This window comes from Gadus morhua, chromosome 6 (assembly GCF_902167405.1).
Source record: "Gadus morhua chromosome 6, gadMor3.0, whole genome shotgun sequence".
Taxonomy (NCBI): Eukaryota; Metazoa; Chordata; class Actinopteri; order Gadiformes; family Gadidae; genus Gadus; species Gadus morhua.
The window spans coordinates 4,898,755-4,926,192 of NC_044053.1; the positions used below are offsets into that span (position 1 = coordinate 4,898,755).

The 27,438-nt window shown below is 45.6% G+C and overlaps 3 protein-coding genes across 5 annotated transcripts in view; all 3 read left to right on the plus strand.

Moving 5' to 3' along the window:
• The window catches only part of pigv (phosphatidylinositol glycan anchor biosynthesis, class V), a 3,033-nt gene extending 942 nt beyond the window's left edge, over positions 1–2,091 (plus strand). Inside the window, exons 2-3 of the mRNA XM_030357653.1 lie at positions 1–828; positions 920–2,091. The exon at positions 1–828 is cut by the window's left edge and continues 336 nt beyond it. Coding sequence (XP_030213513.1) covers positions 1–828; positions 920–1,213 — 1,122 coding nt within the window. The 3' untranslated portion in view covers positions 1,214–2,091. The remainder of the gene's footprint in view (positions 829–919) is intronic.
• Positions 2,092–4,321: 2,230 nt separating this feature from the next.
• zdhhc18a (zDHHC palmitoyltransferase 18a) lies at positions 4,322–13,623 on the plus strand. 3 transcript variants are annotated; one of them, XM_030357655.1, is made up of 10 exons: positions 4,322–4,336; positions 5,111–5,817; positions 5,934–6,094; positions 6,463–6,612; positions 7,876–8,013; positions 8,192–8,243; positions 8,859–8,961; positions 9,121–9,233; positions 10,196–10,298; positions 11,767–13,623. In XM_030357655.1, exons 2-10 carry the CDS (start codon positions 5,579–5,581, stop codon positions 12,295–12,297), a joined length of 1,590 nt encoding a protein of 529 aa, XP_030213515.1. In that variant the 5' UTR covers positions 4,322–4,336; positions 5,111–5,578; the 3' UTR covers positions 12,298–13,623. The 3 variants fall into 3 exon arrangements, with proteins under 3 accessions (XP_030213515.1, XP_030213514.1, XP_030213516.1); XM_030357656.1 differs by lacking the exon at positions 4,322–4,336 and adding an exon at positions 11,123–11,186 and having other exon boundaries at positions 4,508–5,817; positions 11,767–12,020; XM_030357654.1 differs by lacking the exon at positions 4,322–4,336 and having other exon boundaries at positions 4,498–5,817.
• Positions 13,624–22,870: 9,247 nt separating this feature from the next.
• tent5ba (terminal nucleotidyltransferase 5ba) lies at positions 22,871–26,141 on the plus strand. Its single transcript, XM_030357657.1, has 2 exons — positions 22,871–23,278; positions 25,049–26,141. Exons 1-2 carry the CDS (start codon positions 23,123–23,125, stop codon positions 26,075–26,077), a joined length of 1,185 nt encoding a protein of 394 aa, XP_030213517.1. The 5' UTR covers positions 22,871–23,122; the 3' UTR covers positions 26,078–26,141.
• Positions 26,142–27,438: the final 1,297 nt, after the last annotated feature.

Consider the following 27,438-nt stretch of genomic DNA (forward strand, 5'->3'; position numbering starts at 1 on the left):
AGCAGAGTCGTTCTGCAGGACAGGCGCCTGGCTCTCCTCTCCAGCCTGCTGTACTGCCTCACTCCCGCCAACGTCTTCATGACCTCGGGCTACTCGGAGAGCTTGTTTGCCGCGCTGACCTTCGGCGGCCTCTTCCTCCTGGAGAAAGGCTTCACCTTCAGAGCCTGCCTCGCCCTGGGCATCGCCACGGCGGCCCGGTCCAACGGCCTGGTGAACATCGGGTTCCTGCTGTACCTGCCGTCGCTGAACGCGCTGTCCCAGATCCGCGCGTACCGCACCACGACCACGGGCCGCGGCAAGGCGCTCCGCTACGCGTGGGTCGTGGCGCGCCTCCTGGTCACCTCGCTGCTGGGCACGGGCCTCATCGCGCTGCCCTTCTGCGCGTTCCAGTACTACGGCTACCGGACGTTCTGCACGCCGTCCACCGCCCTGGAGCGCGTCCCGCCGGCGCTCGTCTCCCTGGCCAGGAGGAAGGGCTACCGGATGCCCGACGAGAACGGACCGCCGCCGCTGTGGTGCATGAGGCCGCTGCCGCTGCTCTACTCCCACATCCAGGACGTGTACTGGGACGTGGGCTTCCTGCGCTACTTTGAGCTGAAGCAGATCCCCAACTTCCTGCTCGCCCTGCCCATGGCCAGCCTGGGCATCATGGCGGCGTACGCGTACTACCAGGCCAACCCGGACATGTGCCTCCGACTGGGGCTCTGGGAGAGCGCCCGCCGGCGCCTGGACAAGCCCACGCCGGGGTTCTTCAACCCCAAGGTGTTTGTGTACGTGGTGCACTCCACGGCCCTTTTGATATTCGGGACGTTGTGTATGCACGTTCAGGTAAGCACCTCCGTGGATCGGCGTATGACTTGCATTAAAGGGAAATAGCTATTCCTTATTATTACATTTCCCGCTCCTTTTTTATGTCCAGGTTCTGACCAGATTCCTGGCGTCGTCGACGCCCGTCCCCTTCTGGATCAGCGCTCATCTCCTCCTGCTCAACGAACCGCTGCTGCACCGGCGGAAGACGTCGGTGCCCAATGTTCAGCTGCGGGCGCACGACACGTCGAGGAGCGGGGCCACAAACCCGCTCCACAACCCCGTCAGTGCGCTGCTCCCCCACTGGAGGAACTGCTCAGCCACCACCCAATGCATCCTGGGCTACTTCTTATCTTACTGGGTGCTTGGCTTGGCGCTTCATTGCAATTTCTTGCCCTGGACTTAACACACTACCCGCCTATTTACTCCTAATGCAATACTTTTCAGTGAGGGCTGGGGGGGGGGGGGTCTTATTTTACAATTTATTGCTATAAGTCTTTTTATTTCTCATAATCAAATGACAGTTTAAGCGTACAGTGTGGAGGATTTAGTGGCATCTAGCGTCAAGGTTGCAGATTGCATCAAGCTCAGTTCCCCCACCTCCCCTTTGCCCCAACTCTCCCTTTCCAAAGACGTAGCTCTGGCCTGTAAGGGGCCAGTGGCAGCAGTAGTAGGATTAAGTAGTTGTTTTCCAAAAGGATGTCATCTTCTATGACAGCATTGAGTAGCAAACCTTCAAGTGATGAGATTCCTTGATGGATTTATAATTGGCATGTAAAAGTAAGGTCACCGTCTATAAGTAATATAGTGTTTATGATTTTTTTAATTCTCTATAGAGCCCATAGTCCATTCTAGAAACATGTCGGTGCACTAGGAAAGCTCTGTGGAAGAGTACCCGCTCCCTTTGTAGATAAAAGGCCTATTCTAAGGTAACAGAACACAACTATGTATATTTCCATGGGATTATACACTTCAAACATACTTATGATACTTTATCCATTTCTGCCAAGTCCGTTCCGCTATGCCACTAATTCTACATCCTACACCTTAAAAAGTCAAAGCCATAAAGTAAGGACTTAATTGCATGATATTTCATTACCAAATCTACATATAAAATAAATGGCAACCAATTACTTCAAATACAGTGACAGGATTATTAGTAATTATATTTTTCTTTCGTTTCAATTGTGATTCATCATTGCATTTCCACAGCTTTCTCAAATGTCGCAGCTAGGAGGTTTCTGGAAATAAAAACTTGCGTGCTCGCAAAAAAGTTACTTTAAACTTTTTGCTTTCACATTTATTTATGTCGGAGATATCCTTATCTTCTCAGATATGTCTCATTCGAAAAAAAATAAAAATAATGGAGAGGGATAATCTGGTAATCAATATTTGTAAAGTTTTATGTCAAATCAAGTACGTTTGTTATTTCATCACAGTGGTGGTCTCAAATAGCCTCACAGGCCAACATGATGCAACACGGCCCTGAAAAGGGGAAGGGAAAACTCCCTAAAACCAAAGGGAAGTGGCCTTGCAATGACCAACTGCATTTATGACGAATGGGCTGTCAAATGGTTACAAAAAAATAATTATTAATCTCGGAAGATTTCAATGTGATTAAATATGTTAATTAAGTAACAATCTATTACTAAATGAGGCATCACAGTGGTGGTTCATCCTAAAATCCATTGATAAAAGCCCTATCATTTACTGTATTACTAAAGTTACAAACTGGGTTTCGGTGGCGAAACTTTATATCTGGGAGAAATTACCGTTTATCGCCAAAGGTGTCGCTGATGAAAATGCAAAAAGAAAAAAGGTTAATTATTATCTGTATTATTTTTAATCTAAAGAAACTAGTGATATATGTCTACGCATATAAAAAAACATAACTGCTTAACCTATAGTTGAAAATGTAATTGGTCTACAACTTTTTGGTCTTACAATGAGGCTCTATGGATTATTGCATTATTAATTTAGCCGTCATTAACCAATAAAAGAAACATGCATCAGATAGGAAGGTGAGTAAAAAGGGGAGTATGTTAATGGTACAACGTAGATTAGGAGTAGCCTGAGGGATAGAGACAAATTCGCATATGCAAAATCAAGTAAATAAACCATGAGCTCGCCTGCGTTTCTTTCACAATGTTTCTCCAGATAGTTTTTTCTGCCCTCTACTGTTCTGTTTTTAGGAAGCATAAACCAGCTTCAACGGCTCAACAAACAATCGACTTCCATTTCCATTATTGAAACACATTATTTCTTCCCAGATGAGAAGATTTTTTACTTAAACATAATTAAATGTGCCATAACCTTTGCCTATCAACGTGTAACTATAGAGTTACATGTACACTGACCCAGAGGTGGGGGTAAGTCATTCATGTGCATGTCACAAGCAAGTCTCAAGTCATAACCTTCAAGTCTCAAGCAAGTCCCAAGTCACTGTGGTGAGAATCAAGCAAGTCACAAGTCAAGTCATTGCTCAGGTCAAGCAAGTCACAAGTCAAGTCATACAAAAATCTGATGATCTAACCCAGTTTCCACATTTAAAAATCGGTAAAGAGAGTGGTTCATTTTTTTTCAACATTAACAATAACAATGTCTTAACAATAACAATACCTCAAACTATTCAAAACATTCCAAAACCATTATGTGCATAGTTTGAAAATGTTTTTTATGATCATTACCTCCAACCTATGAACAGAATCAAATAGAACCTCTAGGTAGCTGTATACGACAACAGTTCAAGTCAATCACTCAATCTCCCTACATGTTGTAGAATATTATTTGCAACACATGGCATCAGACATGAAAAAAAAGAATATTTCAAAAGTAATATCACATACACATACTGTAGGAAGGGGAAATAGTAATACACAAGCCTGAAAGCTGGTAGCAATCTTGCTGCCTCGCAACACAATACATCGACTTACAATGCATTGCATTTGCAAAAAAGATAATTTTACAGTACTTTGTCACTGAGTTCTGAATGATGCGGTCACATTATCACCCCACCATGGCTGAACACACGTTCAACAGGTGCACTTGATGCAGGGACTGCTATAACTCGTACCTCCACCTTGAACAAAAAGACACTTAAAACCACTGTGTTAGAAGTAGCCTACTGACATGAAAATTAAACAAGTTAATCATCTGTGGAACGGGCAGGGCTCGAAAAACTCCAGCCAATGATTTTCAGAAACACAGAGTGGCATTGGACAGTAAGTACGTCAATTAAACGGTCGTACTGCACTCCCCCTCCCCCCGCGCGTGACCTCTTCGTGCACGTGCACGTACTCAAAGCTCGTGACCCAGAGCAAGCTTCTGTTTGTTGTGATCCTGCGGTAGCTACTGGAGCTAGTTTACTAGCTAATCCACATTTGGACCTAGCGCTAGAATACAACCCTAAACTCCAACCTAGCTAGCCTGCCCTGGCCCACTCTCGCGCATCTGTGTTCGCGCTCTTGTGTGATTGCGCGTCCATGTACTTGGAATGGGTGGAGTCAGAGTCAGCGTTGAAGGAGAGGGGGTAGGACCATTTGAGTTGCGTCTTTTCAAAATCTGCTGGCGTATCGCAAATCACATATCCACCCTATAATCTAACTTTAGAAAAGTCATTTCGAGTCATCTGTCTCAAGTCTAAGTCAAGTCTCAAGTCATGAAGACCAAGTCAAAGTCAAGTCGAGTCTTTTATCAGTGTTAGTCAAGCAAGTCTCAAGTCCTCAAATTTGCGACTCGAGTCTGACTCGAGTCAAGTCATGTGACTCGAGTCCCCCATGACCTCACCCAAAACAAGACGGAACTCTGAAGATCTGAGGACTGAGGCTTTGGCTTGGTTCGAAATCAGTAAATCAGATGTTCTGTAACCTAAACAAGATTTCCGACGCAGTCTATCAGTTATCTCTAACACTAACGCTGTGACTCATTTCAAACCCTCAAACAATAGTGTGGAAATGAAGAAGATAAGACTTGCTTTTTGTTTTCGCTCGTCCTCACTCACGAACATGTTCACACTTGACTTTAACAGTATTTCAACATGTATGTGAGCAAAATGCCCGTTTCATCTATCAGAAAAGTGGCCCTTAAAGCCACTAAGGCATGAAAACATCCAAATATTCCACATTCTGGGCATATTATACGTCTTAAAGGGCAATTGGGATGGCTCTTTTAGAAATGGATTCAGTATGTGAACCAATGTGACTTGTAGGAAACTATTTATAATCAATCTAATTAGGCATACTACATATTTATAAAGGCCTATACAATTTCTATACTAACGTACTTATTTCAACTCATGTCCCAGTGGTATGAAAGGGACGACACCTACACCTGCTGGGCCTGTCTCAGGTCTGAACAGAGCCAGACCCGATGCTGAAACCCAACCTCACCTCTGGATGGGAGCGTCATCGTCCAAACAGTGACGTAGGCTGGCCGACGCTTAAAGAAAAAGACACGCCAGACATTTTGTAGTGTATCAATGACACAATAACGGGTTTTATGAGTGAAGGTCAATGCTAATCAATGGATTCACCGTCGCAACAATGGTAGATGTTCTTACTTTAGAGAAGGGATTCAACTCGGGTCGACCGACGCTGTGGGACTAGCTAACGGTAGCGCCTCGGCTGCTACGCTAACCGCTATCCTCAAGTCGCCGATACAGGATGAATGGCTATCTTGAAGAAGTGGACGCGTTTTGAACACAAGTTATAGCCTGTCGTGTCAGATACATGTGCCTTCAGCCCCCCCTCATACACTGGACTGGGTCTTCACCATGAAGAGTTGTGAGTACCAGCAGATAGACCCCCGGACGCTGTCCGCGTCCAACCCGTCCGCACAGAGCTGCGCCGGCGGGCAGAGCAGCGCCCAGCGGAGCCGGAGGAAGTGGGAAGTTTTCCCTGGAAAGAATAGATTTTACTGCGATGGACGAATAATTCTCGCCAGACAGAGTGGGGTCCTCCCTCTGACACTGGGCCTTATTGTTGTGACTTGTGGCCTTTTCTTTGCGTTCGAGTGAGTATAACTATGCTTATTTACAATTACAAGTTTGTGTCAAATACAACACTCATACACTTATTAAAGTAACCCCGAATACATGCTCTTATGGTCTCTGGTGTCTTCCCCGGCAGCTGCCCGTTCCTAGTGGAGCATTTGACCGTCTTTATACCTGTGATCGGCGGAGTGCTTTTTGTATTCGTGGTCGTCTCCCTTCTACAAACCAGTCTCACCGACCCGGGCATACTACCCAGGGCAACGCCAGACGAGGCAGCAGACGTTGAGCGGCAGATCGGTAGGACGGGTTTTTGGAGATGCTTACTGGGGGAACACAGATGGGACGAGAAGGGGTTTACCTTCTCAATTCATGGCCAGATGGAACCGACAGCAGAGGACCGTTTTCTGGACCTAAGTAGATTACTGTCTGTTCAAAGACATTGATGGGAACAATTATCGTGCAGTACTCGAAGGATTTCTGCAGTCTGTCAGTCCTATCAAATCATTACCCATTATCCCTTCAGTATCGGTCGCTGAACCTATAAACACACGCTATAAAATCAGCTCATATGTCATTCATCACATATACATGGGTTTTATGTATGCCTGTGATTCTATTGTTTGTATTTATTTGTATTTTTCCGTTCCTTTGGTTAACCTTGGAAGACACAACGGGGACGTCTTCGTACCGACCCCCGCCGCGCACACGGGAGATTGTCATCAGGGAGCAGGTGGTGAAGCTTAAGTACTGCTTCACCTGCAAGATGTTCCGGCCTCCCCGGACCTCCCACTGCAGCCTGTGTGACAACTGTGTCGGTAAGAGTACATTTAGTTTCTATGTTTCCTATGCCGTCCCATGTTGTGTCAGAAAGGCTTAGATGTCAATGCACATGAATGCATCTACAGCCAGCCATGCAGTCTGTATTTAAGCGTTCTTATCAGCGATACACCGGCCTACATAGTCATTGTTGCTACATATCAACTGCTCACGCCGTGGACGTCAGTTGAGTATGTAGTCTTTTATTGTGGCACATTTGAACGTACACTGCTTGAAGAATGTGGCCAGATTTTGCCCAGAACACCCCCTAAAGCCGTCTGTGCGATCGGCTCAAAATGCGTCTTGGGTGCATTGACACATATGACACAAGAACTGTCGACTTGCGATCGGATCACCCAAAAAAACCCTGCTAATGCTAGGTGTGAAGAACGGGGCCTATGATTAATTGATAAAGTTGTTATCTATCTTTATTCTCACTTGAGAAATTCTTAGGGTTGTCTTCTTGTTATGAGAAGTAAATGTTTGCTCCAGAATGTTTTGGTGAATGTGTGGTGATGATGTCTGTATATTTTGCCCCTTCAGATACCCGTGTCCTTTCAATGCAATTCTTGTTATCTGTGTTCGCATTTCACCCTCTGGCATAAACACTTCCCGGTTTAAAAAAAACATGTTCAAATATGGCGCTGGGAGGAAGAGAATCCCTGCTGTTGTTAACTTCTGCTCAAAATGGTGTGTAGCGATGGGCTATGTAGCGATGGGCTATGCACTGCGTTGTTGAGGAGAGTGCGACAGAGGTGATTGTCTATGCATGCATTACTCTACAGCCTGGCCCCTGATGTACTTTAGCCTGGACAGTCAGTGGTATCTGACCTGAACGCCAACAGGTATCATGTCTTCATCGCAACTTATGTTCTTCCATCTTCAGAGTTAGACATTGGTAGTAGCCTGAGCATACAAAGCATACCGGGAGAAGCCTGGCGGGTACGTGATTTAATGACGTAGACACTAGTCTGTTGTGCTCAGATAGCCGTCCGCACTGTGACGCCATCGGATCCGAAAGACGACCCGACCGCCGGCCCTTCGGGATGCGTTCGTTCTAGCTCATCTGATCGCCCTTGCAATGTGAGCGAGATCTGTTCTGGGACTGTCACAGAGACCGGGACAGTCGACGCCTCCTGGCGTGATTTGGATGATGAGAGTAGCAGTGAAACGACCCGTGTCACCGCGGCCATGGAGAGACTCGATTATCTTAACTTGCCGCTCATTCATCGCCGTGAATAAAAACCCGCCGTTTCCTCCAGAGCGGTTCGACCACCACTGCCCGTGGGTGGGGAACTGCGTGGGCAGACGCAACTACCGTTTCTTCTACAGCTTCATCATCTCCCTCTCCTTCCTGATCTCCTTCATATTCGGCTGCGTCATCACCCACCTTACCTTACGTGAGTATAGGCCCTTCGTACACACATGGTATGCACACTTTATTACTCAATAGGAACATCTGGTAGACACAATAGTTATAAAAATGCAAAGTTGACGTGTTTTGCTTGATGCCTGCTCCTTATTGGATGCTATTCAGAATATTGATAATATTGTTGTTATATTTTTTCTATTCTATAGGCTCCCAATCAGGGAAAGGTCTTGTCCAATCGATCCAGGAAAGTCCTGGAAGATATCCTTTCTCAGCGTCATCATTCACCCCCCTCCAGCGAATATCATTGAGCATCATCATTACTGGTTTACCATCACCATCACACCTTAAACATCAACTTACCCTTTAAGAATCAACATTATCCCTCAAACATAATCATTACCACTTTATTATCCCTTCAGCATCATCATTACCCCGTTACCATCACATTACCCCCCCCCATGTTACCAACAGCTCCGCCTACTGAAGGCGACGCATGCAGTCAAAACAAAAGCGTACCTAGAGATAAGCACGCCGCGGTGACGAGGTGCTTCCTGTGGCTCCTCTGCCCTAAGCCTCCGCATAATAGGATCACAGAGGGCCCAATCAGAGGGCTGTTAGGCAGATGGTCCTCGAGGAGGAGGGGGCGGCCTGGCTGACTCACGTCTCACTCGCAGGATGTGGTCGCCGACCGGACAAATAGATAATAACAAATGGAAATCGCACGAATTATGATGCGTCGCTTTCTTCTCTTTTTAATCGTTCGGCGGCCCCCAATGTGAATCTAACCCAATCGGCGACTGCTTGTTAAAGTCACGGTCGGCCCGTGAGGCTGACGCGCAGACACTTGTTGAGCCTTGACCCTCCCACCCGCACCGTCGTGGAGCTGGTCATCTGTTTCTTCTCCATCTGGTCGGTGATGGGCCTCTCGGGCTTCCACACGTACCTGGTCGCCTCCAACCTGACGACGAACGAAGACGTGAGTCCCAGCATGCACGCTCCTTGTCCTGTAGCCCAAACAGGAAAAGGTGATGTGGTCGGTTGAAGATGACGTGACGTGGGGGGGGGGGGGGGGGGATGTAGCATTGTTTCGATAAAGCCCGGGAAGGGAACACACGGCTGTTGGTTTGTCTTCCAGATAAAGGGCGCCTGGTCGAGTAAAAGAGGGGCGGCGGACAGCGTGAACCCGTACAGCCACAACAGCGTCTTCACCAACTGCTGTGTCACGCTGTGTGGGCCCATGCCCCCGAGGTAAGAAGACCCCGCTCGCACGCCAGCTAATCCGTCTCTCGAGCGGTTGTCTTAAAAGGCCACATCCTCTGATTTTTTTCTGTTTGCCCTTCATTTAACCAGCTTCAGAATCCATGTCTTGTGTATCGAGAGGATTCTGTTTGCTCTTTATTCAACCCGCTTCAGAATCCACTTATTATGCATCAATTGGATTCTGTTCACTATTGATTGAAGCAGCCTCAGAAGCCTCCTATAATGCATCAAGTGGATTCTGTTCACCATTGATTGAACTAGGGCTGTCCCCTGAAAGCCGATGATTCGAATCATCGGTCGGGAAACCACGCAGTCCACTCAGAGAATCTGAGTGGACTGTGGGGTTTCCCGCCGTCTTCCTTTAATTTTTTTTATTTTTTTTTATTTCTTCAGTGAGTGGTGTGCATTAATAAAAATAGAAAACATTAAAATGCACAGGAATAATATTTATATGGATAATAATTATAATTATATATTTTAGAAGGACTGATGCGGCACGACGTGTGCTGAAATGGATACATATTGAAACCAGAACAGTTGGTGCACGGACGGTGGTGGTTTAACTATAGCAAATATTATCCACTAGCCTATACATGAGCCCCGTGTTCATTATCGGACCGCATTATGGGCAGGAGCCCAATTAAAACCCGACGTAAGTTGGCTACAATTCTGACGAGTTTGATTGACAGAAAACTGTTTGGCTGAGAACGTTATGAGTGCAACGCACAAGCATATATAAAAGGCCTATAGCCTACCAAAACCAAGACAGAGTGTTAATAGAAAGAAAACTCATTTTTTAAACCTCCAAAAGACCTGCCCCGCACGACCGCCGAATAGTCAGAAAATTCCGAGTCGGGCACAGCCCTACATTGAACCCGCCTCAGAATCCTCTTATCATGCCTCAAGTGGACGCCGCCCACTCACCCGCTCTCCCCACTTCCTCCCTCCAGCCTGATTGACAGACGCGGTTCGGTTACCCCCGACGACCCGTCCGCCGCCGCCGCCCCAGAGCTCGAGCTGCCTCCTTTCATGGCCAAGAGCGACACGCGCATGGTAGGACGACCCGTCTCCCGTCCCCTCACACCCCCCCTCCCGTCCGGGTAGCCCTCCAGAGACCCCCCCCACCCCCCACCCCCCTCCCCGTGTGTGTCGTGCTGTAGCCGGTAGCTGGATCCTGAGGTCCACCGGGCTCGAAGCCACCAGCACCAACCGAGGCTTCCACGCGGTGGCTCATGAAATAAATGACGACTTCATTTCAGTGGATATCCGACACTTTTATCCTTGTTTACATACTTTTTTTTTAGTATAGTTTTTGTTATAAAGAATATAGAAATATATATATCTACTGTGCCTTATCTTTGATCTACTGAACATAAAGGAAGTGCTACTGAGTTGGTTGTGTTTTTTTTTGCAGGTTTGTATGGAACCAAATGAGTTGTGAGCGAATGCTCTTGTGCTGGCTTATTCCTAAACTCTGGTGTTTCGGATTTGGGATTTTGTGATGAAACGGTTTTGCACAGCACTGCTCAAAGTGTGGCCGAGCTGAAATTGATTATTATTCCTTCCTACACAAATGCTATCGCAAATCAAGCTTTTTATTTTTTCACTATATCATGTCATATCATTTCAAGGTTAAACATGTTTTTTTTTTTTTTATGCTTTAAGTTAATAAATAAACATTTTATATGTTTTTGGACTCTTATTGAAGTTTAATCCTTTTCAACTCTCCTATGTTTAATACAATGTGAACATTTTGAATGCCTCTTTTATTTGTATGTGTATGCCACTCTGGGAGTATGCGTCTCCCCAATCCACGGTCGCCTGGTAGTTTGAATCCTCCGTGTTTGTTGTGCTGTCTCCTCGCCCCGGTCTGGTAGGAGGAGAACTGTCAGGACTTTGCTTTGTCCTGCACGGCCTGAAGGCCGGCCTGCCAAGGGAACGGTAAGAGTAGGACGGAACCACCACGTCCCCCAAAAAACCTCAGCTCGCCTCTTCACCATCTCACCGCCCGCTGTGTGTGCCACGCCTTCAACCTCGCTGTCGTCCTTTGTCGCCTGTGTCTGTTTATCATCTCTTGGGCATCTCTTCTGTGTTTTTTATTTTTTGATCATTCCTGTTTTCCACACACTAAGCCCGGTAGAGGATGGGGGGTTTATAGGGCCAGCGGTGATGGTGTTGGGGACACCGCCCACCGTATATCCTCATGCCCTGATTTCTCCCATCTGCGATCCACAGCCTTGTTCTGCTTCACATCACTCCCTCGGCATAAGACTGAGTTTCTGTCCTCTTGCTCTCTGTGTACTATGTGTTCTCACCTCGTCTTGTTCTAACTTCCCGGGCCTGCGTGCTCAACTCAACTCACCGCATCTCATCGAAAACCTCATCGACTAATCATTATTAACCGCTTGCTGTTCGAACTGTTAGGTTTGTTCGCTGCTGCTAGGCCTTCGAGTCACCCCATCAGCCGTTCCTCTCTTTTGGTTGATAACCGCTTCTTTTTGACCTTTCTTTCCCTCCTCAGAGCCCAAAGGAGCTGCTGGAGAGGGTGGTCCGCTCGTCAGAACTCTGCCTCCTGGGTCGGCCCACCGTCCCCAAGACCGCCGCCCTCGACCAGGAGGAGCCTGCACCCCGAGACCCCCGCTGCTCCTCCTGTTCTTCCTCCTCCTGCTCCTCCTCCTCTTCCTCCTCACCTTCGTCCCCAGGCTGCTGGGAGGGACGGCCCCCCTGCCCCCCCCCCCCACGGCCGCGCTCTGCCACCCGTACGGCGGGGGCGCCCGGAGGGGGTCGCTGGACTCTGTTAACCCGGCCTTCCGCCTGGCCTTGCCCTCCCCCTCGCTCAGCCACGCCCCCCTGGTGGTGGTGGGGGGGGCGGCCGGCTCCGCCCCCGTCCCACCGCACTGAGCGGGACCAGCTGGCTCGCCCTGCTGCGTTAAAAGCTCACGCCAGAGAGGATTATGGGAAATGGTGTTTCTCCAAAGGTTCAAATCTCAGGATTTCCGTTGCCGATCGGAAGTTGATTTATAGTTTATATTTTTGTTCAGGTTGGAGGTAAACTTAGTCCATATATGGTGTGTGTGTGTGTGTGTGTGTGTGTATATATATATATGTGTATATATATATCTATATATAGATATATATATTTGTATTCTTCATGCCACACTTGATAGTATCAAGAGTATTAAACAGCCATATCACATCCACAGAACCTCATATCTTCTCTTTGCAGTGGTTCTAGCCCTAGAACCACCACTGGCATTGGGAGGATCATATCTGCCTTATTCACAGTTATTATGTTCTACGCTGTTATGCAAACCATAGGCTCCAGTGTTGGACTTCTACGTGTTTGGGGGACGGGCTTATTTCTTAATTCCGCAATTGGCCATTTATGAAACAGTTGCAACCTGCCGTTGATTAAGATCATCAGACCTTCATTTTGTAGATCATTCACATTCATTGAGCTTGGTTTAAACTTATGGATGAATTCTAGTTTGTTCTGAATTACTGTGACCGCATGGTTGTTTTATTTTTATTTAGTATTTTCTTTTTTTATTAGAAACGGCAAAAACTTGTGATGATGGACTTTTTTTTACTGTGAGAACAGTATAATAATACTGTTAATGAGCGTTAATTGGTTAAGTTTGAAGGGTATTTACTTTTGTATTATTTTTTTAATGTAGCCTACTGTGGAAATCACAATCTTAAATCGCTGATATTTTGGATGTCAAATTAATGTTTATTTTTACTTACGTTGCATCCAAAAACTTGATTTTAAAATCCAAATTATATTTTCGATTGACTATGATTTTGAAGGTCGATCTTTCTTTTTGTCACATTACATACCAAAATGTAACTTTTTTAGTTATCGAAACTCATTGTGCAAGTCTTGGTAGAGAATGAACTTGCTAGATTCGACATGTGGGTGGTTAGATCGTATTTCCATCTGAGTGAACTCGTGGTTAAGCTAGCTGATGCCTATTTTAAGGCTACAAAACACAGCCAGCGCGAGAGGCATGAAACTAGACCCTCCAAGTCATGGCTTATACTTTTTGTTGTTCGGCTGTTGTCCGCTGGAGGGCGGTATCTACTCTAAAGACCCAAGTATAACACATGGTACCTAACCCATTGAAGTGGAAACCCTTTTACTTGCCTAGTGAACGCTACACAAATGTTAAAGTTAGTGACACTGACACATTGTATCAGTAAAATGTTTTTTCATTCATTCTGCGGCTTGATCCAGCCTACATAGATTACTGGGCTAAATGTGTCACAAGCAGTGCTTGAATGAGCATATTTCTTATTGTATTTTGTAAACGTATCAATGTCAAATAGGGAATATGTTGTATTTGTTTCATTAAAAAAAGGCCTTGTTTTGCAGTTATTTTATGTTCTTGCTTTTCGAATATCTATTCTGCAGATGCCAAACTTTTACTGCAAAATATTTTCAAACAATGCAAAAACAGTGTATCTGGTTCCTAACTGATCGGTGCCCCAGTCATGACGGCTCTCGTAGCCTATGGCGCCACTGGAGTGTTTCGACAACATTTCAAAAACAAGAGAAGATGTGTGAGCGTGGTTCATGGGGCCCGAAACACCATCCAGGAATACCCCCTTTGGACTAGTTAGTTGTATAACAATATACACATTTGCCCATGGAAAGGATAACTGTTTTGAAGAGGGCAGATCGGGCATGAATTACAAATGGTTCACAAAAGCCCATGACTAATTCCTCTACTCTTTTGCGTGGGTTCCGTCACAGGCTGAAGTTGTCATTAAAATCTAATCTCACCCTTCATACTTTTGGAAAGTGTTACTGTTTTGAAGCATAGCCAATTAAAAGAAGGCAAAGTTCCAAGTAATTTCAGTCCACCTTTTAGTGTTTCACAAGTAGGATATTCACGGTATGTGTGTGTATGCGTGTCATATCAGTAAAAATGAATGGCTCTGAATTGTGCAAAAAGAGATTTGACAAGACTCACAGGTTCCAATAAGCTTTCCAAAGTAGCCGGTGAAGTAATCTCATTACTTACATCAAACAAGAGGCAAATGCAGCCAAACACACAACGGCCATGAAGCATCTATATTGCATTCAGAAGGGACTTGCTTCTTCATGTTGGTAAATGTAACCAATTACCACCACATTGGCCCATGCTAATTGGTTTAGGCTACTCCACGAAGGTCTTTGCGTTCTGCTAATTCAATACTATGACAGAGTCAGTGAGAACCACACCTCAAGCCCAGCTGCTTGATATGAAGAACTGTCGTGTTGAACAACGGATCCCTCTTCTGCCATGGGGACTTATCTCCAGAGAGGTAGCCATACTCTGGTGCCAATGCTTCATTTCTTCAAGTCTGTTTCTGATGATCGTCATTGCTGAAAGCCTGCTTGGCAGAGTACGGTTAATGCTTTGACTCTGAAGGTGTCAACACCTTGGCCTCTGAATAATATGTGTTTTTTGCGCCTTCGTCCGATCCAATGTTCGTGTCACTAACCGGCGTCGGCGCGGGGTTTGATTTTGTTTTTTGGGTTGAGTCCGGGTTTTGGCGGACTCAACCCAGAAGCGGATCCTCTGCAAAGTTGGTCTCTGCGTGTTGCCCTCACATACGTACCTCTTCTCCCAGTGACTAGAGTCTCTCCATGAAATAACAAGTGACTCCCATTCATTGTGTAAGGGTCATTGTTATTCTGAAGTGGATCTCCACTTCTAAATGACGGGTCTGAACATGCTGAAGGAGCCAGCTGCATGGACATACACACTATAACAACATGTGTGTTCTGTTGAACAATGCGAGAAGAAGAGAAATGTGAACAACAGAGTACGCTGACTTTGTAATCAGATGGCCAAGTTAAACGCTAAATCCTCTGAGATTAAGGACTTTAAGAAATGTTGAACAATGATGTCAAAATTGTTTGATGATGATTTCAAAGGGCAATGGGTAAACTGTTGTTTTCCGTAACCTAAACCATGTTTGGACTGTGTCAACTTTGACAACATAAGTGAGGGATTGTAATTTGGTTCTGTTTTGGGTTGGGGTAGTAAAACAGGATTTGAACGTGTGTGTGTGTGTGTGTGTGTGTGTGTGTGTGTGTGTGTGTGTGTGTGTGTGTGTGTGTGTGTGTGTGTGTGTGTGTGTGTGTGTGTGTGTGTGTGTGTGTGTGTGTGTGTGTGTGTGTGTGTGTGTGTGTGTGTGTGCGTGCGTGCGTGCGTGCGTGCGTGCGTGCGGGCGCACGTTTTAAATTGTTGAGTAACTACTGCTTAACAAAGTGTTTGTTTACCACAGTAGGCTAGGTTTCTATGATAGGTGTAACTGGGTGTGTGTGTGTACGTGAGTTAGAGTAACTGTGTCAACCAAACCCTTAAAGCTTATCATATTATGTAATTACTAAAACTTCAATAGTTTAGCTTAGCCCAACGTACCTTAACAAAGACCATGGTTTCATGTCCGACTTCTATGTTGGCCTACCTTCATGTGATTCTCATGTCTGAACCTGAGTGATATATCCCATTGCTGGCAGTTAACCCGTCTCACCCTGAAAGTCATTCTGTTCACATTGTGACTTGATCCTTTGTATCCACAGGTTCAGGGTAGCGTTTTGAACACATGCTTCGCTTTGTGCCGGCGAAACGCACATTTCTTGTCGCGTTGTGCCGGCGAAATGCACACTTCTTGGACCCCTGCATAACTGCTTGCAGTTCTAGTTTGTTATTCCATTTGATTGAACCAAAGGTCAGTCAGAGATTGAAAATAGTAACCTCTTGTTTTCGGGTTGGACAACATCATTTCACAATATAAAATAAAACAAACAAGTTAAACCAGATACACAATCAAATGTTGTGCAAGTGTATGCTGTTTCAAACAGAATCATAGTTAACGTCCGGTTAGGGATCACAAGTAGATATTTCTATTCACAAGCCTGCAAATATCAGTAATCATTTCAAGTTTAGTACCGAGATCTGACGAGTAAATACTTTCATCAAGGGGTTGCACAGTGGAAGAAACTATCTGAGGTATGAGAATACAATGTTCCAATGGTCAAACCCATTGGAACATTCATTTATCTTTTATTACCCATACATACTATGACAGATGAGCACAACAGATGTTGATCTGTCCTTCCAAGGACCCCTCTGGCTGGGGCCCGGTGCCATTTGGCACAACGTCCGTTTTTGCAACTGTGTCACTGTTGGTTTGGCAACAGTGAGGCTGAACTTCCTTCTGCGGGTGTCAGGATGGTTTTTGGAGCAATAAAGGATAAGCCTCTTTGCCCTGACTCTACTACAATGAACAGAAGAGGCTGGAAGTCAGCGATAGTCAAACGCATCTATTCTGCGGACGCACTGGAAGGTTACAACCTCTGAAGGAAGGGCCACAGCCAGGATACTGACCTAGTGGCTTGGGTGTTTCACTCCTCACCCAAAGGCACCGGGTTTGATCCCCAGTGCGGACGTTAGCCTCCACCTGCTCCTTAATGACGTCCCTAATTCACTGTAGTCTTTAAAGTTTCTCATAATAGACCAAACAGTAGTAATAGCAACACGCTGAAGCTACTTGGCTTCAGATTTAGCGTTGCACAAATAATGTGTTTCTTCTTCTACGCAGGTCGGGATTAGTATTGGAAGGGGGGAGAAAGTGTGTGTGAAAGAGACAAGGGCAGAGGAAGACAACTGCTTAGATAACAGCACATCATTCATTCCCGCTGTATTGGTTTAGCGTGAAAGCAATGTTGAATCATTCAAATGTCTTTAGGCCGTGCGAGTGGAAACGAGGAGTTAAATGGAGGGTGGTTTGATCAACGAGCCGCACTGAAACCATCCAGGCCATGTATTCTCCTGTGGCTCATCTCTCATCGTGGAAACTTCTGGAAGGCAAGCTGACGTTGGGTATTATTGATAATACAGACAAACCACTGAGTAAAGTGAGGTCTATAAATTGTACTTCAATGTCATTCATGATTTACAATTCTGTGATGTTCTTGTGCGGATCCTGGAACTGGAAGTCCAGTGTGTGTCTGACAGATAAATATATAGGCCGATAGAATCCTCTCCCGGAAAATGATTTGAAGCTCCTGGATGAGATTCTGAGAAATTTGGAGAACACAGTTCAGCGCACGGTGATGGGATGCTGGAACAGACTCTTGCTTGGTTGGTAGCATTAAGCAGCAACACACTTGCAGTATGTTCATCCAGCCCGCAGAGTTCTCTAATCGTCCACATGCCACAGACCCTTCATTATGCTCCATACTTCTGTAAGACACAAGACCAAGTTTTCCCCTCTTGCTGTGGGCGACTGGATACTTTGTAAGTCGGATTCAGAGAATGAAACCAGAGCCCTTCGGCCGAACGAGGGTTCCCTCGTTCTAAAAGGATCCTTCCTTTCTTCTGCCCGAACCATTGGGTCTGCATGAGTCAGGCATTCATGTTAGGAATACAGCCACAGAACGAGGTGTTATTAACCGACGAGAAATAACTATTGATGCTATTTAAGATCATAAGTAGATCATCAATAGTACACGTACAATTTCGTCAATGTTTTATCACTGGAAAGATTGACATTTGTCCAATTAGACAATGGGCCTCGGTAGCTGTCCTTCTGCCAGCCCGCTACCTACCCTCTTTAGGGGGCTGTGGTGTGAAGGGACCTCCAGGCAGGGACCAGAAGACCTGTGTTATTACCCGGCCACATATCATTCTAGAGAGTTTCTGCTAGAAGCTCTCTCCCTTTACAGTAGAACAGCATATGGGGTGATTCTCCTGTGTCCAGTCCCGGGCACGGTCATGGGGTTAGATGGGTTACCAGTATTCATGTGTGTTTGGCTTGTACAAATGGTACACTTGGCAGGAAGATACCCTGTTAAATATAGCACATGTAGAGTATGTTGGCCTGTTGGGGAGGGGGGGGGGGGTGACCACCAGACACCCCTGTTTTTCAGGGGAGGTTTCCCGTTTTGGGTGACCAGTCCCCAGCTGGAGCTGATGTCCTCGTTTTTTAAAAATAGGATGAAAAATATATATGAATAGATTTTTGAAATGGCAAAGGTCATAGCTTGCTTGTGATGTGAATTTTGAGACAGTTGGTAATTAGTCTTGGGTCTATCTGATAGGCTGTGAGCTGGCCTCGCTACGTCGTGGTCTTTCTGACGGCTTTATACTGAGCAGGCATGACCAAACAACAGGCTATCGATACCATATAGAACGATTCCCAACTTATTCTTTAGCCTATTTGGCCAACATAAGTTTGTTGTGTTTTTTTTTACACCACCCAGAGAGTAAAGTATAACATATGCACTGGCAAGTTTAACACCAGCCTAACCTTGAGTTGGAGCTGCAAAACTATGCAGGAACTCCGAGCTTACTACAACCTGGCGACACACAATGTATGCCTCTGGAACAATCAATATATTACCCAGCATGCTGTGAGGCTACACAGCCAATCTGTGTGTGAACACACTGGACCCATTCTGATCAAGTCTATGGATCAATAGATAAGAACGGTTTGGAGTAAAAGATGGTCAAAGACAATGACCAAAAGACCATTCGAGTGACATTCCTTTGGAGCACGCTTAAAAAAATGCAGGAAGGACGATGTCAGGACGTAAAAGCCCTGTATTTAAGATGACATTAGCACGAATTTATGAGCCCTAGTTTTATTTAATTGATTCTGCTGGTGACAACTGATTTCACATTTTAACCTTGGCTAGATCCATGAAAAAGGAATTCTGACTTTATGTCCGAATTCTGACTTTAAATTCAGAACAGAAGATAATCACATATGTCCCTTATCCTCTTCCGTCTGTGACCCCCTTGAACCATGACCTATAAAGAAAGCCTGGAACACGCAAAACTTCCCTACATCCGACTTCTTCGGTCAGCATCTGGTTGCCGTCCTTTATGCCGCAAAGGGACTCTCCCTGAATTTGGTTCCTTTCAGGTAGCCTGTATATTTCCTTACAGGTAGCCTGTAAGGAACTTCCCTTCTTTAGCCTCTGAGAATAAACTCAGAACTCTGACTTTATTGCCAGAATTCAGACTTTAAACTCAGAACTCCCAATAAATTCACGTGGCCCTAACTTCTTCCGTAACGACGGCACGTAAACTTCAACCAAAACACTAGGTGTGTGTACTTCTGGCTAGAAATGCTCAGCAGCAATCTGCTCAGCTTGAGCCATGCGCAAACGCAATCAATCAAGCAAGCAGTCGGTGGGAGAGGACTTTGACGTCAAGGGTACGCCGCTGTCCGTCACCCAGCTCCGGCATCCCATAGATTGGTCGTCTGCACTCGGGCTGATAAGTCTCCGAGGTTCTTTATCGGCTGTTCACACTGCCAAAGACAGGTATGCCCCGGTGCGGAAGCCAACGGGTCAATCCGACCAGGTAAAGCCAAATTCCCCTGACATTGAGCACAGCTGGCGTTTCCCCCCAAGACGTTGGTGAACGCGGTCGTTTGGCTGACCTAATCTCAAGGAGCAGCAGTCGGCTCATTTAGATTCTGAATAAGGTCAGCAGAACCAATAGACTATTGGTCTTATAAACTTCACATATGTGACAAAGCCACTTCGATGCACACACAATAAAACCCAACTTCCTTCACTTCTAAAAGTGCAAAATGCAAATATTTTGACTAATATTTCAACATTATTTATAATATTTCAAAAGCCTTGTTTGTGTCTTGGTTTGTTTATTTTCTTGACCGTGACAGCAGACTGATACCGTGAGTGTGTGTGTTATCTGGTATTTATTGTGGCAGCTCTTACTGGCCAATTGATTTACAGCCATGCTTTACTGTTTGCTCTGACGTAGGCTACAACAAAGTAAAAGCATGCGTCCTGCGATCCCTGTGGTTGCTGATGTGGAGAAATGACTCCTGGGCTTTTTGACTTTCCAGAGTCCCCAAAAATACTGTATAACCACATAGAATACTAAATATGGCTTTCCATCAGATGTATTTTCAATACTGTTTTGAGTGGTTCAGCTAAGTAGCTTATTCTGAGTAAAGGGCTACGTCATGGCAACGGCTTGATGTTTGATCAGGCGTTGAACAGGATTTGTATGTCATTTATTAAAGGTGTGACCAAACACCAGCTCTATTACCCAACCTACAAGACTCACAGTTGTGTAGGTGTGGGCCATCGATGCCAGCTCAAGCAAAGGATTGATGTGTAGACTTTCAGCCAAACTGAAAGGTAAAAATAACTCTTTTGCTCTCCCGTAACCCCAAAATGTCTCACGGAGGCCGTGAGCTCATCATGAACCTCCAGGCCGCTTCTCGTTCTCCTTCCCCATCCATGGTTCACTTGTCTGGGGGAAATGATCCACTGCTACCATGCGGGGGGGGGGGGGGGGGGGGGGGGCTTTTTGCGGTACGGTTTCCCAGACATCTCCCAGCAGGGCCTGCAGAGGGCAATAGCTGGAGATGCCTCGGCCCAGCTGCCCCGACAACCGTGGACGCGGGTTGCTGCGGGAACAGGATTGCATTAACATCCTAGGTTCTGATCGTCATGCTCCATGCTCCACCCTCATGATATTATTTCCAGCTCAAATTATTCACGAGGAGCAATCTCACTCTCCTGCACTTTGGGACTTTAATTAACTCTAAGTATAATACAGTTTTACAATGCCACATTCCAACGTCTCACTGCTGTGTGTTGGTGCATGTGCACTGCGCATGCGTCTGTCTCTCACTATTGCCGTCAATCTGCTTATCTCTGTCTGCCTTTCCATCGCTGTCTTTCATTCTTTCAGTCTCTGTTTCTGTTTATCTTTCCATCTGTCTACCTATCTGTTTGTATCTCTGTCTGTACCTGTCTCTCGGTCAGTGCCTAACTGTCTGTCTGCCTGCTTACCTGTCTCTCTACCTCCCTGTCTGCCTGCCCTTGAGTGCATCCCACTTTGCGTTGTCTGTCTTCTTTTGTTACATTTTCCTGCCCAGAAAAAAAGGTTAGCGATGAAATAAACATAGCAGCACTCGAACTGGATGTTTGTCCGGCTGTGGCCGTATGACGTATGAGAACAGACACCCAACGCAGCCACTCATGGTAACATAGGATGTTTGGCCAGTGTCACTATCTCAGCCAGGGTAATAAATACAACGGCAGTTTTAAAACCTCAATGTTTATCTTACGAGCCGCAAGGCAGGTTTGTATTTCCAATGCAAATTCACGTCAGACTAAAACGTAATACTTATACGTCATAGTAATAATGGAGTTACTTTCAAAGAGGAACGATGAAAGGTTGCAGTGCTCACAAAAAAACAATTAAATGTCAACTTTAGGCAGTAGAGTAGAAAATATTGAGTCAACGCAACACATTATAGCTTTAGCCTTTTAGTCGGTTAAACAAATCATTATGATGAATTGGAAAGTACAAAAACCTAATTGCTTCAACACTGACAATTGGTTAAAAGACTTTATGGATCTCCTGTCAATGGAACGTGCAACCTCGTTCCTCAATGATCTTGGCCGTGGGGATGAAGGTCCCTGATTTTTAGAAGACTTATATGAGACTGTATTTGAGAAACAGGGCCTTTAAATGAATTTATTGATTATTATGGATCTGCACCCCCCCCCCCTCCCCCTTGTTGTACTGTGTGTTGTTTTGTAATTTCCTATGAGCATTGTTATCTTGTGATGCAGGTATATTTGGTGGAGGTTTGTGGTTGTTTTGTTTGATAATATATATTTTTTGATAAATAATAGCAAATATGTATCACAAAGAAAATAAAATTGTTTTTATGTGTTTTCATGAAACTGGATTCACGTCAGCACACCACTGAGTTATGCTTTGTGTATATGGATTGTTTTCAAAGAGTATGCAGAAACCTATTTCTTCATATCTGCGTTTAATCATGCAATCAGAGTGGTTGGGTTTACGTTGATAAGCAAAAATGGAAATTACATAGCAGTATCTGAATACCTGTGCCGAATGTACAAAATGGTTATCAGGGGTTATCGGGCCTAAACGCTGATCAAATTATAGCGTTACCCTTTAACACGTTGACGTTGTAGTGGTTGCAGGATTAAGTTTTCCATTCCTCGCCTGGAAAAACAAAACAAAGATAACCTCTCTACTTCTCTCATTAATTTCGATAAGAGGCAATACAAATATGTGATATGGTAGGAACCATGGGGCCCGTTTTTGATATCTAAATGGAAATACTATGTGGTTGACAATATGAAGTCTGCACAGGTGCTCAACTCCCTCTGTATGCATTGTTATTACATTTGAAACCTGTTATAGCATTGGCATTAAAAGCCCTACCGTGGTTAGGGGACTGTGAGATCATTGACAGTTTTATTATTATTTGTTAGTATTACTGATTGTCAGCTTGTCCCTCTTCAAAGTTACATTTTAATGGTGTGTAGTTACGTATTTTATGTACCTACTTGGCAAATGCATGTTAAAAGGGAGTTGTAATGGTGGAGCATTATAGTTTATTACAGTTCATGTCTTGACATGCAATCGGACTTGATTGAGTAACGGGGGCTGGACGCATGGGGCTTGACGCTGTCACTCTGACCCACGTGATTGATGATCCTTCAAGCGTTCTTTGCGCTACTGGTGGCACTCTTCGCCAATCAGAGACGTTATGCTAATGAGGTGACTTTAAACCCTTTCAACCAACCTTATGAATTGGTTCATTGCAAGTTTGATCGTAGCTGCACACGCATATTTCTGGGAACATAACCCAGAATCAGTCAATCTTCTCTTGTGTCACTTTCGTACTTACCGAAACTTTTCAAAAGATCTGACTACCGCTAAGACGTCATTATTCGTTGTTTTTTTGCTGCTTTTATCAAGAACCTTTTTTTAATTTAGGACCTCGAGATATATCGGAAGGCATTAACTGCAATTTCGCTGATTTCTTTGGAGAGCTACATTGCAATGTCTTGCGACGATGTGTCTGATCAGAGTCGTCGGTTCTGTGTGTTGCCTTGGGACCAGGTGCAGCGTCTGGACTCGATCCTGGCAGAAACTATTCCCATTCATGGACGTGGAAACTTCCCAACTCTATCCGTACAACCCCGGCTGCTAGTTCAGGTAAAAACCCCTAATCCTCACCCTATACCTACAAATGTGGGTCCGTTATAAAATGCCACAACCAAACACTGACTTAATTTCAGTGTTTGGAATGAAAGAAATACAAAACGTTTCTGCTTGTATGATATGGACCACTGCGCTATGGGACTGCGCTTGATCGTCTTACTTTTTTGTAGGATAAGTGTTTCCCAATGTAATTAAACTAATAACTACATATTATCAGCACAGATCCTGTCACCCAATGAATAACCAGTTCCTCATGCGACAATCCCTTCGTTCGGCAGAAAGCAACATATTCAGGACAAAATTAGTCGCTTGTGAATGCTATTTGGGGTTTTGGATCAGGTTCAGAACCATGGCAGCGCCTAAAATATAGACTACTTTACGTACATTATGTGGCTTTCTGGTGAAAACTTACGGTGTAATTCTCTGAATCTACTTAATAGAATTCGGCAACTTTGTGTGTCGTCTCATGGATCCCTCTACACTTGAGCCCTGGTTGTGCGCATGCCCACTCCCACAAGCATATGACACGACTTTACTATCTATAGACCTAAAACATATTTAATATCACAACAACTGTGTTTGAGGCTGGCCGTCTACGTGTCATTTTGATTTGTTACTAACCAACTAATCTGCACACCACTGGCTACACACACTGACATGTGGCTCTATTCTATGGGTCAGTGTGAGTTTTCACAGACCTTCCACAGACCTCCATTGTAACCTCGTGGATTTCTTAGTCCAAGGACTTACTCTATCTCTGAACATTCAGATTAGACTTTGATCAAATGGCCCTGTAACCTGCTAAACCTTTGTAAATACAAAATATAAGCGTGTGTGTGTCCGCTTTGCGTCGTGGTTTGCCATTTGTTGCTATAGCACATCCAAGAATAATGTTAATATTGAAACGAGCCAGCCTTTGTTATCACTGCCCCTTGTGTTAATTGTGCCTTGATAGAACCGGTCCGATAACTCCCTAATAAAAAAACGAAGAGCTGCCTTTCGTATGGCCTACCCGCCCGCCCTCCCCCCCCTCCCTCCCCTCCACAAGAAAATATGCGCAGGATGCTGATTTGTGACGTCATTGTCGGAAGGCACTGACGTGTGCATGCCAGCTCTGTGTATAGCCAAACAAGGGTGCAGGGTACATTCAGTGTTGAGCTGCTAGACCTCACACGATGGTGCATTATTATGTTGAATGTATGTATATATATATATATATATATATATATATATATATATATATATATATATATATATATATATATATATATATATATATATATATATATATATATATCAGAGGTGCACCACTGTCTCTGGGAAAGCTCAAATAAAGAAATCCTATTGATTGGTCTGCAGCACGGCACTGCCCTCGGACACCATTCACAGAGCGAAGTTTAGTCTTTATTCTCTCGTAATAAGGCAATCAATCTTGGAGACATGTTTTTCCCCCTTTCTCTCACGCGCGCATGAACACGCACAGATGCAAGCGTACACACACATGCTCCAATGCTCTCTGATCAATTATTGCTCAGGCTGACTGAAGAAACCGATCATCGAAACGACTGATTGTACGCACAACCCCAGTTTAAGTTAGTGTTAGTGGTAGTAGTAGTACTAAGTTAGTAAGTACATGTGAACTATGGGAGAGGCAGCAAGCGAGGCCCTTCTAAAACATGTTGTTTCGGCCTCCTGGTGCGGTTCTCCGGACCGGGACAGATGAATAACCCGTGCGTGTGTGTGTGTACCCCGTGTCTCGACTAGGTGGTGCGGGCGAGGCTCGAGGAGAGGGGCGTGTGCGTGCGGAACGTGAAGCTCAACGGCTCTGCGGCCAGCCACGTGCTGCACCAGGACGCGGGCCTGGGCTACAAGGACCTGGACCTGATCTTCGCCGTGTCGCTGGGCGACGAGCGGGCCTTCCGGCTGGTGAAGGACGTGGTGCTGGACTGCCTGCTGGACTTCCTGCCGGCGGGGGTCTGCAAGGAGCGCATCTCGCCGCTCGCCCTCAAGGAGGCGTACGTGCAGAAGCTGGTGAAGGTGCGCAACGACACGGACCGCTGGAGCCTCATCTCGCTGTGCAACAACACGGGCAAGAACGTGGAGCTCAAGTTCGTGGACTCGCTGCGGCGCCAGTTCGAGTTCAGCGTGGACTCCTTCCAGATCTGCCTGGACTCGCTGCTGCTGTTCGACCGCTGCTCGCCGCAGACGCGCATGTCGCCCGGCTTCCACCCCAGCGTGGTGGGCGAGAGCGCGTACGGGGACTTTGAGGAGGCGGTGGCGCACCTCCGCCGCCGCACCATCGCCACGCGCTCCCCCGAGGAGATCCGCGGCGGCGGCCTGCTCAAGTACTGCCACCTGCTGGCGAGGGGCTTCCGGGCCGAGTCGGAGGCGGACATGAAGCGCCTGCAGCCCTACATGTGCTCGCGCTTCTTCATCGACTTCCCCGACCTGGGCGAGCAGCACCGCAAGCTGGAGGCCTACCTGCGGAACCACTTTGCGGGCATGGAGCACAAGCGCTACGAGTGCCTGACGACGCTGCACCGCGTGGTGGACGAGAGCACCGTGTGCCTGATGGGCCACGAGCGGCGCCAGACGCTCGGCCTCATCTCGGCGCTGGCGCTCAGGGTGCTGGCGGAGCAGAACGCCGTCCCCTGCAACGTCACGTGTTTCTACCAGCCCGCCGCCTACGTGCAGGACGTCAACTTCAGTAATTATTACATAGCGCACGCGCAGCCGCCCCTGATGGCGTCCCCGTGCGGTGCCTCATACCAGACGTGGCTGTCGTGTAACTGAGACCCCCGCCGGCCCTGGCAAACCGTGTTTGTTTCCAAAAATAAAGTTAAAGAGGAAAAAAAAAGAAAAAGGAAATCCATGTTTTTTTTTTTTTGTTGCCAAATGTGACTTGACTGTCTGGATCTGCTCTGCATCCGATATGGACAGCCAAGTATTCTCGCTTAAAACGTTTTAAAGATTGCTGTGCAACTGTCTGATGTCTTATTTAAGAAGAAAATGCAGGTCTTTCTTTGTATCTCAAATAAGCAAAACAATTGCGTGGGAGCCAACCTTAGAGCTTGTTATTTCGACATATCAAAAATGTCTAATGTGACCAAAGATGTATTTCACTGTTCACTTATTGGGGAATGGTGACAATAAAGATAAACCTTTTAACTTTGAAAACTGTGCACTTTGACAACATAAGTGAGGGATTGTAATTTGATTTGGTTCTGTTTTGGGTTGGGGCTAGTAAAACAGGATTTGAACGTGCCTGTGTGTGTGTGTGTTTGTGTGTGTGCGTGTCTCTGTGCGTGTGTGTGTGTGTGTGTGAGAGAGATGCCTCCATTAAGCTAACCTTAGTTTCTGAACGTGTTGTATCAGAATGTTGCTGTTATTCAAAGTGCCTCCAACAAAAACCTGATGTATTCAATATCTCTAATGTGTAAACTATGCTTTCATGATGGATTATATTTTCTAGACTGATCTCAAAAATAGGAATCTTTTGAGAATAAAAAAACAACAACCCACAAAGCAATCGTGTATTGTGCATTATTCTCTTCAACATGCATTCCAAGCCAATAAGTAGGAAAGAAAGCAAAATAAATGACGCATGTATAAATGTATGCATTCAAAATTCTGACTGATAGTGATAGTCTTATCTATAAATGGTTGTTGTCTGAAGGAGATGGAATGGCTTTGCGGGATGTCCGATAGCTCTTGTTTTGACGGTGAAAGTCCGGAGCTCCTTTTCATTTACTAGGGCACTTGAAATGAATATGGCGTCACTTTGGAGTGAGTTCCGCTGGTGAAAACAGGGCAGAGGATCCGTTACGACGATCCAAGGACACCGACGGATCGTAGGCTTCTCTCAAAAGTACAATGGCCTCTCTCTCCCACTTCCATGATACCCAAGTTCTCAAACAAAGACATGTCTGTTCTCTCCCACCCATACTGGCCAATCGAGAGCCAATGCGGGTTCCTAGAAAGACACACAGATCACATCTCGGACATTGTCCAGTGCTATTGGAAGGGCTGAGATTGCCAAATGTTTATTTACAAGCAAAACTCGAGTAGGACACAGATTAAATGGATTCATGGGGACCCCTTTGAAGGCCTTTCAGTTCCCTCATGGTATATGTTGAAAAACGGTTTACAGGACT